General features: G+C 35.8%; 1 protein-coding gene across 1 annotated transcript; it reads right to left on the bottom strand.

Annotated features, from left to right (window-relative positions):
- Positions 1-1,844: 1,844 nt before the first annotated feature.
- Positions 1,845-10,032, bottom strand: LOC147509899 (26S proteasome regulatory subunit). The gene is made up of 5 exons (XM_086602053.1): positions 9,845-10,032; positions 9,703-9,763; positions 7,509-7,616; positions 2,729-3,008; positions 1,845-2,210 (listed from the first exon to the last, which is right to left on the bottom strand). The coding sequence occupies exons 1-5, from the start codon at positions 9,983-9,985 to the stop codon at positions 2,189-2,191; spliced, it is 612 nt and encodes a 203-aa protein (XP_086458179.1). The 5' UTR covers positions 9,986-10,032; the 3' UTR covers positions 1,845-2,188.
- Between the last annotated feature and the right edge of the window lie 7,903 nt (positions 10,033-17,935).

A 17,935-nucleotide genomic window follows, 5' to 3' on the forward strand; every position in this document is an offset into this window, starting at 1 on the left:
GCATGACCGTTCCTGCCTATCTCAAGGAGGTCAAGAATCTCACTGCCATCACTATGATTGAGCACTAAAGATCTGTCTTAAGTTTGTAGGAAACTTATTCCAAAAATATATTTATTGTTAAGTAAACAAGAAATAAAATTGATATAACAAATATATCATGAACAAACCTTTAATTTCAACAAACAAACAAGCATTTTAGTTCAACGAATGAACTTAATTTACCAATGATTAAATCCGAGCCTAGTGATGATCACTATGTCCTTAAGACAGATTTTCCCTCTCACGGTGCTTGAAGGTTGATGGGAAACTGTCTCTCAAGATAGAACGGATTTCCTTCTATAGAAAGCTAGCACTTCAATTCTATAGAATCAGTGAACACAACAACATAGTATTTGACTAAGAATAGAGGGAGAAGAGAAAGATCAGAACTCTATGTGATCTGGTGTGTCTTTCTCTCCAAATTCATCCACTATTTATAGGTGAGAAGTGCATTTTAGAAACAGCACAGTGACTCTTTGAAAAAGTTAGGCATCTCTTTGGAAAATCACATGTTTCGAAAGAACGCACCACTTCGGCATAAAGCACTATTTCGAACAATTGCCTATTTCGAAAAGTCGCACCTTTTCGGCATAAAACACTGTTTCGAACCAGTATCTATTTTGAAAGGTCGCACCTTTTCGGCATAATGCACTGTTTCGAACCAGTGCACCCTTTCGAAGAGGTTTTTCTCTCTTTACGTACTGTTTCAAGTGAAACCCATTTCATCTCAAGTGGGATAACTTGGGAGACAAATTACTCATTCATATCTCAATGGATTTATGCAAATCCATTTTTCTAACAGAAACCAGAGAGGTTGAAAATGCAGACAATGAATCGCCATTGGCCTCTTGAACCACAGTTTGTGTTTTGTATATGAAATGGGGTTTTTCATCATCCCATGTACAGTTCAACATGTTTTCCATAAGAGTACTACTGCATAACGTTTGTTGTTGTTGTGATTTGATATCTTGGTAATCAAACCCTCAGTAGAAGATTTTTTATTTCTCCTCCAGTATTATTTTATTTTTAGCTAAATCTCAAGATTAATTCATGTACATGTATAGTCTATTTCACGGGACTAAAGGTCTTTGTAGCATAAGGGCATGCAGAAAAGTTCTTACTTGCTACTTTTGTTGTGGGACATGCCTTCTCTTAAATCTACTGATGAAGATTATACAGTTCTATGAGTTCTTTCAAATCATATTCTCTTAGAAGAGCCTTAAACATAGCATACCCTAGCTTAGAAAATATTTGTTTTGGTCTTGAAAAGTACTTTGCTACTTGCCTTGGTTAAAAAAACAAGAGACGTTCTTAACTTTGACAACTTAACCATCTTGAAAATCAAGGAAATAAAAATAGTATAAACATCCAGCCCAAAGTTGGAAATTCCTTATTTGTCTCCTACTTTTTCATAATTAGCCAAAGAATTTTACAAATATTAGAGACTCTGTGAAGACTTAAAAAATAGAGCAATGAGGATACAGCTATAATATATATCTAAATAAAAAAATGAAAGATTTGAAAAAATGAGATGAGCTTTTGGGTTTTCATACCCACCCCATTAGACAAAAAAGTAGAACTAAAGGATTCCAAAATGCTACAAAAGCGAGCTTGGCGAAATTGCAATAACTCGGTGCGAAAATATATATTAGTGATGATCTGCGATGATTCTAGAGACCCATCATTAAACAGTTCAAACACATAAGCATCAGCCTTCTGACTGTACCACAACTCTGTAAATTCATCTACCCAACAAACGTTGCACATAACAGCATGGGATGTGTATGAAACAGACACTGCAATACTGTCCTGAAAACGTGAAAATACCTCAAATAATTACTTAGAGCCACTAATAAGCAAAGGGTTTTGCATTGTTTTTACAGGGTGTAGACATGAGTCTGATAATTTGTCGGGCAAAAGGATTAGCTACTAATCAGAACAGCATTCTCACAAGACATGTATCTCATTAGAATCCCGTGTCTTAAACACCACCTAATGGGCAATATATGTTCATACCTAAATCATCTTAAGCTAATTAACACCATTGAGAGCAATTATACGTTTCGGTATGTCTCAGCGCATCAGTAGGGAGCCTAGCTTCTTTTGCAACAAGCACTTGACACCCTAAAAGTTCCTTTTCTGTCATGAATCACAAAATTCGGAAATGGCATCTGCAAAAAGAAACAACAATAAGAAATGAAGAATTCTAGAAAGTGAAAATATTATTATGCTTAGATACCAACATACCATTACCATTCCATAGGGACTCACTCTCCTTAAATAAGGAGAGAACACATGCTTAGACTACTACCTACTCAGTGTGGGACTAAACCACATACTATAACTTATATATATCTCAACATGAAAAAAGGAACGATAGTATGTTTAATATGTCATCATACCAAAAAAAAAAGACAATACTATTTTTTATTGCGGTCGTACCAAAGCAGGAAAGAAAATATAATTTTTGAAGATGAGCATGAATACCATATCCAATAAAAAGCAAGACTACCATCTTGCAGGGTTAGATAATTGTAATGGCTGTTTGTATCTTTTACCTAATCCTAGTTTACAACTCTCATCTTTTGTTGAGGACAAGAACGGGATTGTCAATTTTAAAAATTAATACAGGTAAGGGTCAAGCACTTTAGCCTAACCCTAAAATCAAATAAATAAATGCCAAACATACCCCAACAGTCCACGACCATTCCATTGTCTAGGTGTCACAGCTAAGTTGATTGGTGCACCATGCCTAAGAATCACCAAAGGTACTGCACGGTCCTGATTTGACTGAACTTCAGAAGCAAGCTTTTGCAACAGATTATCACCGAACTCCACATTTCCAAATTTCATTATCTGATCACCAAGTTGTAATCCATCTTCTGCTGATGGGGACACATCTGTTATTTCATCAACCATCGCAAATGGAACACCAACAGCTAAATCCACATCCATGGAACTCTGAGCATCTTGTAATGGGGATGAAACCAAAGTTAGGGAAATCCAACACTTGAAACCAGAACCATTCTTATACATATGAACCTCATTTCTTAATAGGATTATTGCAATTTTTTTGTTTGTTAAATTAAATATCTTTTCATCCAAGAAAATATAAACTGAAATAAATCATTCCCAGATATATCTTGGACACTCGTATGACAGCCTACCTGTTTCAACACTAGTACACTGAAAAGAGCATCAGTATATTGTAAAGGATTTTGCAGAGATGAGCAGTAAGTCGACATTAATAAAGTGTTTGGCAAGTTGGATGAAAAACATCTTTCTTTTCTTAAACAAACAAAAACAAAAGACTGTGTCTAGTATCAAGGAAGGAAAAGAAACAAACAAGCAAACAAAAACAAAAGAAAGTTTTCAAACAGGATCTGACGGAAATAACTTGATTATTAAAAACAAGTTGATACTAGACGTAGCTTCTCAGCATGGCAACGATGGATGCACTCAGAAGCATCCAGCTTAATCCTCCATTTTAAAGTGAAACTTTATGCCCTGGTATCAAAGTCGCAAAGGAAAATAAAAAAGAACGAGAGGCCTCAAAGTAACACAAAGTCCGACAGTTGCTTCAGACATGGATATATAATGCTTGCTGCTAAATGGCTAAAATGACCAGCTCCTATTCCTTGGTAGGATTTTATCAGATATATAAGAACCTAAGTTACATTGATACAGATACGTGTCCGTATCCGACACAGATACAAAGTGTCTAACACGGCAAAATATAAAAAATTGAGGTATATCACATACAATATGTCTCCGTGTGTGTCCACATTGGTATGTATCCAACATGGATTATTTTTAAAATATGGCATGTCCACGTAACATAGATAAGAACACATGATATACTGATCAGGCAGTGATTGGAAACCAAGGTCCTTCAGGGATTGGTGTGACTTACAGAGTTTCTGAGGCTGAGTTGGAAATGGTGCTGTGCAACAGAATAGGTACACGAAGAAACTACAGGACACAATGTATGGCTCTTCTTGAAGGCATTCTGGAGTCAATTGAAAGAGCCTCTGTTGCAGCTCCTGACAACCAGAGCGAATGGTCAGGTGCCGTAAAAAGTGCAAGCCAGAAGGGATGAACGTACTCCGAATCTGCAATATCTAAGAATTACTGCAACGGGAGAAATTCCAATATTGCAGCTGATACAATGGCCAAGCTGAGGGTATACTTCCTACTAGTGAAGCTATCTCGTTTCAGGGAAATTCCACCATGGCTGCACAAACGGGAAGTACCATTTGGGTCTCTATTTTAATTATTGCTGGGTGTCCAATAACCCAGACTATATACATAGGCGTTAAATACCCTGTTTTTCCACTACTTCTTGATAATTAGGAGTAGGCATACTGATTGCAACCCTCCTAGCCTAACTTTTAGTATAACTAAACGTACTTAGTGAAGACATTCTGATGACATAAAGATTTCATCACCTCAGGCAAAACAATAAAATGAATAAAGGTTTACACATGCGCACACTAAATCATTTCAAAACATGGAAAAGCAAAAACTGGATGAAATATGCAACCTAGGTCATATGTAGGTGTCGCCTGTTAACCGAAATCAAATTTAACTTTTCCAGAGATGGATGACAAGAGGTGATTGCCAAAGACATTGAGTTAGTCCTGAGAGATGCAAATATGGCATTTTCAGTGACAAAAAATAAAAAATAAAATACAGTGTGGTCACGGCAATATGACACACTTAAGGCACAAATGCTACAATTAACATGCGGTGCATTGCACAAAAGTGGCGCGCACCTTGGTCGGTGTTGCACAAAAAGAAGAAACTAATAATATATATAAAATACAATTCTGAAAAAAGTTACTCAATATTCTGGAAAACATATAATATTCATACAAGTGCAAAGTATATGAAAGAGAAATGAGTATGACTGTATTGACCATTGATCAATCAACTTAGCACAATAAACTTTGAATTCATACATCGTGAACCAACACAAAAGATATCACCAAATGAACAAGCTGAGCAACAAATAAAAGTTCAAAATTTAATACTTATTAGTAATATCTTGAATAGTCATGCACTCATGCATATGCAAACACCATAAATGAATTTTAGCCAGTGAAGGATTCCTAGCCAAACAATACACATGGCTGATAAGTCAGAAAAACCATACAAGTTACATAACAAGCATATGCACAACATGGCGAGCGTTTAGTTTGTACACCATATATTTTAGGTAAACTGCGATCTTTTGTCACGGCACAATATTGCGTGCCATGGGATATCGCTATGGCAACACTAATTTAAACATTGCCCTGATCATTATCATCAATTGAATGTCAACCCAAGAAGTTAATGTCTTCTAAGTAAATCATGTTCCTCCACTAGGACATTTCTCTATCAGAGCATTCGTTTTTTTTTATCAGTAAAGTATAACTTTATTAATATAATTAAAGATAGGTACATAAGGATGAGATATCCTCCATTACATGCATATCAGAGCATTCGTCAGATTTATCTCACCACACAGACTCGTGAACCATTGATCCTCTTAACAATCTTCAGTTAAAGCGCAAGACGAACTTAAGGTCCTAAAGGCAAATATCACTAAAGTGCAAAGCACAGAGCGAGGGTGTTTGTCATGGTGAAAGATATCAGTGCACCAAGAACATGTTGAAGGCACTAAACAAAGAGCAAAGAATCAAAGCTAAAAAAAATAAATACATAAATAAAAAGATAAAAATGTACTCAAAAGTGATCCGAACTTTTTCGATCAGTACAAAATCAACCATCAAGAATAACCACAAAATGAGATCACACTGACCATAAAGAATCTATGGATTTATTCAATAACCCTTTAAGGTTAAATAAGATCAAAATCAACCAAAATTAGCTCAAAATTTATTATATTCAAGATCTTGATCACCAAGGAAGAGAACCACAAGCTTAGTCACCCAAACCGTGCACCTAGCCTTTCGCTCTCGCTCTCAAAACACGGATTTACGGTTTTAGACCAAAACCTCGTTAAATCCGCGTTCTCAAATATTCGAAACCGCGCTTTCATTTTTCGAAACCGCGCTCTACATAGATAAAGCAATTATTGAGTATTTATTCTTTCATTAAGGTAAGATTTCAACTAAAATAAAGGCCAAGTTCAGTTTTTGAAGAAAAAAAACTTGCAGATTTGATATAATTGGTCACCATTTTCACACCCCATTTGATCAAATTGACATAGAAGCAGAAGATGGAGAATTAAGACCTTTAAACCCAGTTGAAAGATATTAGATATGATTCACACAGCTTGATTAGTCTCAACTTTCCTTTTGATTGCAGTGATATCAATTGAGTAAATGTTGTCTACTCTACCATGTATTGACAAAATCTATGGTCTGTGCGAACTAAGAAGTGCAGAAATGGGGGCTATAGAAGGAGACGAGCACCACTATCATGTACTCCCCATCTCAAAAAAGAAAATTCAAGCAATCTTTTTACTTCTAAAACCATGAGAGAGAGAGAGAGAGAGACAAAGGATGAGTAGGGAATGAGTGAATGATGTAGGTGGTTTTAAGAGATAGGGGACACATGCCCAATGAATACCCAACTCTTTATTTTTTAACAGAACAATCTTTAGGTTATTGATGTATTATTTAAGAATCAAGAGGCCCTTACAAGTTACAATGTTTATGTCCTTTGTTTGGAAACGATCAATTGGGCATTTTAATCAGTAATAAAGTCCTTTTTTATGCATTTTTTTATGCAAAAGATGGATTAGTAGAGTCAATCTACCCAAATTTCTTATATTTTACTAGATTTTGGAATTTAATACATACAATATATTACATAAAACTAAATGTGTATAGACGCTCTAGAGACGCTCTCAAAATGGGAGCTTTTCATATTTGACACTCTTGCGCTTTCGCTCCCACTTAACGTTCTGGTGACTAAGATCACAAGTAATCTTCTATACCTTCTCGACATAGCTTGGAAGAATGGTAACCGACCAAGACATACTGAAACTTCACGACTAAGATCATTTTATTATCCTTGTGACATGTGGCACCATTTTCAAACTACGATATCTTTGGTTAGTGATTCACAATATCTTCCAGTGGACTTTATTCCTTCTTCAGCATTATTTAGCGATCCGCAATTTATATGTGGGAGAGACAAAAAAATTTGCGTAAAATGTGCAAGAGTTGAGGTTAATTTCTATTTGTATTTTGAGGTATATCAACATGCCAATACACATTCCCTCAACCAAGTTGTGAACTTTATATAATTGAAGGGGCATCACAAAGGACTTAGTAGGTGAGATGTAAGGAACCAACAAAGTAGCTAAGGGAGGCTACAGCGTCATCCAAGATATATTTGGTGCGCTCTTAAGAGCACTCTTTCTTATTTGCTTATTAGCTCATGTAGGTTAAAGTCATAATATGATACACCACGACATAAATGGAGCATTCTACTAAAAAGTAATAATAACTTACCTGGACTCTTTGCTGGTGCAGAAATGTTACGAGCAAGCCTTGCCGAATGCAGTACTTGTAAACTTTCCTCTATTTTGTTTGTGATATCTTTATGATCATTACGCAGTTCTGCAATAAAACCAAAAACAATACATTAGATGGTGTAGTTGATAGAGCTGTCATCAAATTGCATTTGGGATATATGGAGCATGCTATTATTAATTACTAAGAAAATATGTGATTCACAAACATCAGATTACAAACACTTCATCTTATCTTGCCACTAGCATCAAAGATATAACCACAAAGGCTACCCAGATGTACTTGTCCTCCTTTTTATTTTATTCAAAGTAAAATCTCTCTAACAAATTTAATTGGAGGCATACATTCGGCTTCATAAATTTAAGTAACATGCACCAAAGGATTTGGTAGAAACAAACACAATACGAAGATTATGCTAGTTGTATAAACATAAATGAAAAATATGAAGACCAAAAGACTAAAACCATGGGAAATAGTCATTTCAATGGAGCATTGAAAGCTTTGATTGGGCAAGGAAAGGCAAGGCAAGATAATGTTAAGTAATTTCCTTGCTTTTAGTTTTTTTTATATTATTATTTTATTTTTAATGGTTTTCCCTTGATAAAACCAATAGTTCAATGTTTCTATGCCTTTAATGGTTCAATCTCTTTAATAAATGGGCTTTCCCGTAAAGTTTAAGCAATAAAAAAACAAAGAAACGAGAATCAAAGATTTTTCTTTTGTCCAAGTTCTTTAAGGATTGTAAAGGGTTGTGTTTTGAGGCTCTTGTTTGTTTGTTCAGTACTCATGAATCAAGTGCTGATCTCCTATGAGCCCATCACATGAACTCTACTTAAATGATGTTGTCCTGCATCACTTAAGTACACTCAAAACGCTCCACTGCAAAAAGTGAGCCCAAGTGATGAATTGAGAGCTGAATTTTGGTGAAGAAAATCTCCCCAGAATGGAGATCATCCCACAGAAAATCAGCTAAATTGTATCAAACTAACCTTATCCGAAAATAAAAACAAAAAACAAACTTAGAAAATAAATAAAATTTGGACTGCTGAATAAACATATAGCATTCTAGATAACTCTTAACAAGGCTACACATAGTCAAATGAGCTGATAATTTTTGTGAGGATTCTCTCTATTGTGGGGAGATTATCATCTCCAGATAACAGCCTTTAACTGTTTAACATGATTTTTGTTGTTAACTTTGGTAGGAGTGTACGTTAAATGTAGTTCATGTAAAGAGTAAAGGGTATAATCAAACACTGATTCTTAGGCTTGTCTTGATTATTTCGGTGAATATCCTGAAAATTTGCTACAATCATAGGGTTTGGCATACCTTAAGATGGATAATCAAACAAAATGGAGCAACGAACACACTCACCGATTGTTCTAACATCAAGTGAACCATATAATAACTTCTCTTTATTAAAGGAACAAACAGGGTCCACTTTCTAAGTTTCCCTTGGGCCCACAACACCTCAGGGCTGGCTTTGCGTACAAGCACATCATAGGCACAACTTGGGCAGGTCCAACCCTAATATGTGGATTGGATTAGGTCGAAAGGAGCGGAAATTAATTTGCAACTAAAATGTCTTCGAGAAGGAAGGGGGTATCCAATCCACCTGTAATGCTAGCAAAGTAATTCAGAGCCAAAATAGCAAAACAAACACACACACACAGACTTACTTCCTTCCGAAAATAATTGATAAAATGATGGAACTATATCGCTACTATTGACTACGTTGCAACACGAGAGACGTTCAGGTTAAAACCCCAGATTGACCTTAAATCCAATCCATATAGCACAAGAATGCCATGACTTGTAAATTCTAGACACTTTCTTAATTTCAGTTTAGCACATATCATCTATTATCTCCAACTACTACACCACACAATACCAACAGGCATCATACTTTTTAAAGTTAGTTGTAGTGTATGTCCATACTAAAGTAGTGAGTGTCTCTCCTTTTTTACAAAATTCTCAGACTGATTTGCATTCACCTCTTGTATGTCCCCTAATGATGTGCCTAAGCATTTACTTTGCACTGTGTTAAGGTTACTTGGCACATCCCACACCCAAAAGGCCAAACTTTAGACACAAAGAAACCCAATATAGAGAAAAGCAGGCTCATTAAATACAGTGATAGCTAAAAAGAGCATAAGAAACTAATAAAATTACCAGCAAGATGATGACGCTGAGCACGAACTGCATGGACGTCAATATCAGAGCGAGGGAATCCCTGAAAGAAAAAGAAAAATTATAAATTAATTAATTAATGAAATGAAGGAGAAGCGGATTGGTTAATAAATAAATAATGAACCTCGAAATCAAGAAGATTGCCAGTGAGGCCAGGACCGCCGGCTTGGGTGAGAGTAGAAATGATAGCATTCATCTCCGTCTCTATAGCTTCCCTCTTTTCTATCAAACACATCGTTTCCGCTTTCAGATTAGGCGCCACCATTTTTTTTTTTTTTTTGCTTTTGGAAAAAGAGAATTGAAAAGGTTTGGTCGGACTATGCTTAATTATTCTTGTCTTGGAAAACAAGACAAGCCTCACGTGGCATAGGGTAGGACAATTTATGTACGTGTCGCTCGAGTACTGGGTATTGACGTATTGTACGTGGGCATGGAATAAAAATACTTGGGCTTTTTAAGTTTATAAACCGACGTATCATCATTTGAGTTTAGTTACCCCAAACATTGGTATTTAGCCCAATGGGGCCTTTAGAAGCCTCTCTATCTTTAAATTTGAGGTACCAATGCAAAATTGGGCTTCAAATACAGCCCGTTATATGGGCCTTTATAGTTACCATCATGGAAAGATTTCTTTATTTCTATCACAATTTTAAATACGGCCTGTAAGGGTTCAGTTCAAGTAGTCTGTGATAGGGGTGGGCAATGGGCTGGGTCGGGCTAGCCCGGCCCTAAACATTTAAAGTCTTTTCGGTTATTAGGGAAGGACCGCCCGCCCTAAAAGTCCCCATCGGGCGGGTCATAAGTCTAAATTTCAAGCCCGACCCTATCTTAAGCCCTCTTTTTTAGCAGTTTAGGGGGCGATTGGGGCGGCCCTATATATTTTCTTTTTTTCTTGCGCATCGGTTTTAAAACTCATTTATATTACAAAAAAAAATTCAAAGATTTGCAAACTCAAAGTCCCACCACTTTGAAATTTGAATAACAACCAATCTAGTAATAAATCTTGATAAGTCCAACAATTTAAAATGCATATCCACAATCTAATAAACTGAAGTACATAGAGACTCATATTTATATTTCAAAATTACAGTTAAAATGCACAAGACATATTTTGGAATGAGCTTTCAATGACATAAATCCGTTATTTCTTGTACTCAAATCTCACCAAAATTACATTTAACATTAAAGAACACAAAGACAAATAAGAGTATGGAATGAGTTTTTACTGACGTCAACCTATTTTTCATTAGGCTAGTGCCCACTGCCCAGTGCTCATTATTGTTCTTGGCGACTAGGTTAGACGGGGAGTTGTGAGGTGTACGTGAGTTGTGAGATAAAAACAATTATGTTTACAAGTTTTTATGATATAAGACAAGTTATTAGAAGTACCCATACGGTAAGTGATAAATTACAAAAGACAGTGTTATTTTAATTGAAAATATGTAACAAGGAGTTGGATAGTTTTAGTTGTGTATTTTTATAGTGAAATTATAACTAGGGCTTAGTTAGGGTCGGGCCTATGTTTGAACCTTAGCCCGACCGCCTTAGAAGGCATTAGGGTAGGTCGGCCCCGGCCGCCTAAACTCTGTGAGGGCTTTAGTTGTAAGGGCTTTATAGGGCTTAGGGTCGGGTCGGTCAGGGCCGAGTTAGGGTCGTTAGGGCCAAATTCCCACCCCTAGTCTGTGATATACTTGAACAACTTTTTCAGTATTTTAAGTTTTTTTAGACCAAATTAAAAAAAAAAAAAAAAAAGAATTTCGGAGGATTGCTACCACAGGACCCGAACGTGCAAATCACATATCAAATACATTTCCACTATACCAGTTTCACATTAGCTAAAAGTTTATGCCCAATTTACCATTCAATATAAATATAAACTAAAATATAAGGGTTCTCTTTGTCCCTTTGTCTCCTCTAAACACACCTTGAAAAGGCTGACATGGCCCTCTATTTAGAGGGCCATGCATTGGTGACGCCATATCTTATGAAATAGGGCGTTAGGACTTGGAAGTTGTAAACCCCAAATTTCAAATTTGAATTTACCTTACCCCATAATCTGGTCTTGTTGCATTAGTATAAGTTTTGTTGTTAGATCCCAATTTTGTTTCTCGCTTCAATGTCCAATAGTTGTTATGCAACCATATGTTGCAATGGTGGTTTGAAAACTAAAAACTCAAAGGTTTCTTTCAATTTTTTCTCATTTTTCTTCATCTACTTCAATTTTAACAAAGCTTGATAAATTTGATAGGGAGGCACAAACTCAAATGATTTTGGAAATTATTAGTTAATTCAAAACGCTATACAGTTACACTTACGGGGGGTTAAGTCAAAAAATTCCAAAATACTTGTTTTCTTTTTTATTTATTTAAAAAAAATAAAACACTAATCATTTTTTTTTTGAGCCTGCGTTACCTAGACTCCACTTATATAGACTCCAAATCCACCCCAATAGATTCACAAACATTGGTGGTCACCTTCTTATTTCCATAGCCTTCTTTCAATACTAAAAGGGCATTTTTAGTAGGTTGGATTAAGTAATATAAATCAAAACCTCACATTGTAAAAGAGAAAACTCACTTATGATTCAGTGAAAAGACATTATTTGAAGAGTTGTCAAATTATTTAGTGTTGAACAATATTGCAAAAGTGATTTTATGTTTCTTCTAGAAAAATCGGGTGAAGCATCATCAGCACAATCCATTTATGGATGAGAGTGTGCAAACAACAACTTTGCTGAAAATACAGTTTCGAAATCATGGGTGTTGCTGCAGGAACAACATGGAACTTGATACTCATCTTATACTATTAAGTTTGTTATCCTCGTACTTTGCTAATTGCATTTTTGTTGTGGTTGTATGTTTTGTTGAAAATGCAAATTGACAATTAAGGGTGCTAATTAACTTCGGCAGATAGCGCGCAGTGTTGCATCATCAAATGGGACTACTATGTATGTGTCATGGTGTACGTGTTTATCTTATCTATTGATCCATAAGCTCAAAAAGGTTAAATTACTATTTCTTGTCATGAAAGGTTCATAGTTCGAATAATCCGCACCATCTGGATCCACAATGCGAATTAATTCTTAAGTTGAAATCGACACCTCTCTCTTCCCCACTATCACTCCTGGGATGATGAAGGAGACAATAAAAAGAAAAAAGGGATGTAAATTTATGCAAATGTTTTTATGATTAAGTATGAATTAACGAAACGAACCTTCAAAACTATATACAAAATCATTTCATTTTTCAATAAAGTCTATTCACCATCGAACCATGAAAAATACGGTGATTGAAATCCAATTATTGCAATATTCCATCTAAAATTAAAATCAATAAAGCTACAACTTTAGGAAAAAAAAAATAAGTTTTCCACTCTCTCCTATCTTTATCCAGTTATTCACCTCTATCTTTATTAATTTAGTATAAAATAAATACATTTTTCTATTCTTTTATTGACAAGATGGTTGGGAGAAGGAAAAACTAAATGCAAAGAATGTGGTACAAATAAAACTCAACATCGAGCAAGTGACCTGGCAACACAAACTCGTTGGCGGAAAGTTGAAGCTTGTCGTGCCCCATAAAAGGTAGCGAGAATATTCTCTACCTACCTACAAGGCACACACAAACATCTCATTTGGAACTCTCAAACCTCATTGATATTTTTCACCAAATCACACTTTTTTTCTTTGGATTGGCCTTCCGACCACTTTGCGTTAATGGCAGATTTTGCATTACAACATGATATAGACGAAGTAGAAACAGAGCTTCCTGAATTTCTCTATTGAAGTAAAGAACAAGGCTTGTGAAAAACAATCCAAGTTTTGCTTAGAACCAAAGTTTCCTATTTCCAACAAGGCATGAACCAATTTCAACTTTTGTGTTTCGACATGATTGAGTTGGGTTATTTGTTTGTTAAGTGCTTGTGAGGTATTTTCCAAAAAAAAAACAAAAACAAACCTTTGGCAATAAAGCTCCCAATATTGAACAAAGAAAAAAATAATAATAAAAGAGAACAATACTCCGTACATGTGATGCCTCGATAATTTCATAAGTAAACCAAATTTTGTATTCCTATATTATATAGTAGACAAAGGTAGAACCGCATGAATTAAACGATTATGATTTTTGTTATTTTTTATTTTTCCCTCGCAATTGGGAGTAAAAAATAATGGATAACAAAATTCCAAACTCTTAATTTAACAACTTTTCATTTTTTCCAAACATAGAGTTTTAACAAAAAAATTACCATAATAAACTTGCTCAAAATTTACACTTTGGTTTATGAGAAAAACTCCCAATTGATATCTTTAACCTTTTAATTATTTCAATTCAGTTCATTGCTTGAATTCCGGCAAAAGATGAGTCGGACAATTTTATTTTTATACATGTGGCACATTTTATAGTTGCCATGTGGCAATCCACTTACTCTTAGTCCTTGTGCAAATTACCATTATAATTGTGGATTAAAAACCATTTAATTTTACAAGAAAATGGTCTGAAAGGACTTTATTCTAGTTTGAAATATTATCTAGGGTTAATTAGACTAAACCCCCCATTTTATATACATGTTTAGACTAAACCCCCCATTTTATGATTCTTTAGACATAAACCCTCATTCTGTTTTCTCCTCATCACACCAACATCAATATTTTACTTAATACCCTAACTGCCCCTGTACCAATACCACCCTGAAAGCAACAGAACTCACACAACAAAACCCGAAACCCAAACCAAATAACTCAATAGTTGAAATAATACCTCTAAAATCACAAAACCCCAATGTCATAAAATGATAAAAGCGCAAGTTTAATAGAAAATACCCCTAAAATCAAAGTAAAGAAGTCCAAAAAAATGTCATAGACTAGCAGCAAATAAATACTGCAATAAACATGTGAACCTTCCCAATCTAGTTTCAAACATACCCCACAAACAACAAATCTCACAAGCCCACTACATCACAACACATTTACAACTACAAAAACATACAAAATAGACCCCACACTTCAAATGAAGATAGTACCATGCTTGTAAACTAACCCAGACATAGTTACGTACAAACAAACCCCACAACTCCCCATTACATATATTCCAACACAAAATAGCTCAAAGGAAAAAAAAAAAAACAATTGGATGTATACCCATTACGAGCAGTGAAAACAATAGTACAAGTTTCATCACCAACAAGACATTCAGCAATACGAGTATGACGAAGATGTTGAGAAGCAGCACGACCTTTCTACAAAACAGGACTTCCTAAGAAGACCACGGTCCTCTTACGCCTCTAGCTCTACATGCTCTACTTGCTCTGCCCCCTCTTCTCCCCCTACTAGAACTGGGTGGAGGTGTTGGCTGTGATTGACTAAGTGATGGAGGTGGTTGAGACTCACAAAATGACATCTCAGTTGTATGTTGCGGTATACCTCCTCTACCTCCCCTAGCTCTACCTGATCGGCTGCCTCTTCGCCACCCTCTCCTAGCTCTTCCACTTGGTGTTCTTTCTCTTGTATTGTCTCTGCCCATAACAGAACTCAAGTCTTCAGTTTCAGGGTTTATTGGCCTATGAAGAGTGTTACTGATCGGTCTGGTTCTAGGTCTGCCGCTTCTTCTACCCCTCCTTCTTGCTCTAACAGTTCCAGCTTCTTCATTTTGACAGCTCCTTACATTGTGACCAAATATGCCACATCTAGAGCATCTTGTTGTGTTCACAATTTCATCCTCACCCCTCCTTCTATTTACTCTTGGTCTTCCAGGTTGCCTTTGTCTTATTGGTGGGAATACAAACTCATTTGGATGGACCTGAAACATAAATAGCATATGAACATCTCCACATACACAACAAACATCTCAATATATACATAGATAACATCTCAACATATATATAAACATCTAAACATATTTATCTCAATATGTTCTCACCTCTAACCAGTCATCTTCATGCAACATTGGCCTGATACTCCCACTATAAGCATTTTTGTAAGCCCTACCAGTGAAATAATGGCTGCAAAATGATAAGCACCCAAAAGTGTATTATGAAACCCCATCGAGACATATAAATTTGGTTAATTATGTGTTTAATAATCGCGAAATAAATATGTTTTCATACTTTTGTAGGTATTCGCAGTAAACATGGAAATATTATTTAAACCTGCGATAAAGCACGAGGAACGACATATATATGAATTTTTTCCAAATCCGCACAGAAGCATCAAACTTCCGAAGCTCCTACCTCTTGAACCAGGACTCCGAATATGACAAATGAGCTGCTCAGACAATCAGGGCGATGAACTCTACGCATAGGCGGAAAGTTGTAAAATTGCCCAAAGACAGGACCGCCACTGGACTGCACATAGGACCCACTATGCGGGCCCACAAGATTGGATGAGTCATCAATCATGGAGCATGTCAAGACAAAAATGACAAATTATTGGTGCAAAGTTGACACCTTGCATGTAATTAATTAGATTAGGTGTTAATAGTAAAAAAAAAGGCAAGGTGTCACTTTGTTTTAATGTGGTGGATAAAAATGAAGTAAATGTGTGATAAACATAAAATTGATATATAGTTTACCTACGAAATGAACGATAAAACTCAAAACGTAAGTAAACTAAAACTATGTTATGTGCCTAGTTTATCAAAGTTTTCTACTCTCAATCTTATGAGATATAGTGGAGTAGATGATTCGTTCTACTCCTAGTCCTTCCGCATGCTGTGTTTCCTACGTATAAATACTCTTAACTCTAAAAAGTCTAATGAGAGATTTACGAAGTGGCAACTAGACTACGATGCAACTACCCACAAAGTGCAACTAGTCGACTATTAGAACAACTATGGAATGCTACGTTGATTCTATGATAAGGAGTTAGAGGGGGATTGATTCCACCTTAACTCGACTTAATCCTACTAACCATTTAATCGTCAGAATCCGAATTGAATCGCCATGAGAACAATATGGTTACTCCTAATCCCTAATTACACATGGCATTCCTACCAATTCATAACTAGTATGTGAACGATTAAACCCATTCTCATGGTAAACTAATCGCGTTTAGAGTGGAAAGAAAAATTACGGCGACTCTACGATAATCGGAAGCAAGCTTTCATCAAGGCTTCTCAACCCCTCAATGGAGGTTTAGCCGAGAATCATCACGCTATCATTCCCAATGGAATTCAAACAAGACATGATATAAAGATTGAAACTTTGCTTGTTTAAACCCAATTCAAAACTACTAATGCAATAATTGAATTAAACTAATAATGACAATTACTTGAATCTGCGAATTGAAACTAAATAATTAATGGAAATGAAGCTAGATTATCAAAAACAACTAACTTTATTAATCTAATGAAAAGTAACAATGATTCAATAATCTATATTAAAACAAGGTATGAAAACTAATTAATTAATGGGATAAAACTCAAAACTAGATCTATCTTTTTCTAACCCTAAACTCCATTAACATTAGCTTCCTAACCTAACTTATTTTCTAACCTAACTATCTACCATTAACAAAGAGCTAAGCTTTTGTTTTTATACTTTCAGATCCAAAAATCGTGCATGGGCTTGGAGCCATGTTTTGGGGCAGAATCGTGCCCAAAAACCAATTTTTCAAACCCAAAAAGGCCTCTTCAGCTGTAGTTGGCTTCAATAGACTTTTTGTCCACTTTTGCTCCTCTGATTGGGTCAAGGCTTAGACCATTGGAAAGCTCTTTCCGAGCCGATCGTTTTGACATAAGGTAGGCCCCATTCCGAGGTCTGAGTCCAAAGATACGCCTTCGGAAGTTCTGTTGACTTGTGTGTTTGTTTACGCGGGTCGACTTTTCAGCTTTGATCGGGCTTTAGAAAGGCTTTGTCTTCTTGAATCTTGGCCTTTAGTCACGGAACTCCTTAGTAACCGACCTTTGCTCCTTTATCTCGCTAAAGTGGCACATTTCTGCACATAATGGACTTTGAAGCCCGAAATGCATAAAACACGTGAATCGGTGTTAACTCTTAATTATTACTCACATAATTGGTCTAAAAGTATGATGTTATTGGGGTTAAAACTACAGTTTTGGGCTCTTATCAAACCACCCCAAATAGCATTTTTCTTGTCCTCAAGCAAAGATGAGAAATTAGAATAAGTGACCAAAAATGGAGTTTAACTACTCTCGTTCTTTGAAGCGATTGCATTGACCATATGCAACAAGGCGCTTAAACCACTAGGAATTCCCTAGTG

The sequence above is a fragment of the Coptis chinensis genome, chromosome 3 (assembly GCF_015680905.1).
Source record: "Coptis chinensis isolate HL-2020 chromosome 3, ASM1568090v1, whole genome shotgun sequence".
Taxonomy (NCBI): domain Eukaryota; kingdom Viridiplantae; phylum Streptophyta; class Magnoliopsida; order Ranunculales; family Ranunculaceae; genus Coptis; species Coptis chinensis.

Bases quoted from the DNA above. Each gene is read 5' to 3' on its own strand.
- LOC147509899 (XM_086602053.1), bottom strand. From the start codon at position 9,985: ATGGTGGCGCCTAATCTGAAAGCGGAAACGATGTGTTTGATAGAAAAG. The intron at 9,764-9,844 runs GTTCATTATTTA...TTTTTCTTTCAG, and splicing joins GCAATCTTCTTGATTTCGAG to GGATTCCCTCGCTCTGATAT. The intron at 2,211-2,728 runs GTATGTTTGGCA...TTCTTTTTGCAG, and splicing joins AATGGTCGTGGACTGTTGGG to ATGCCATTTCCGAATTTTGT.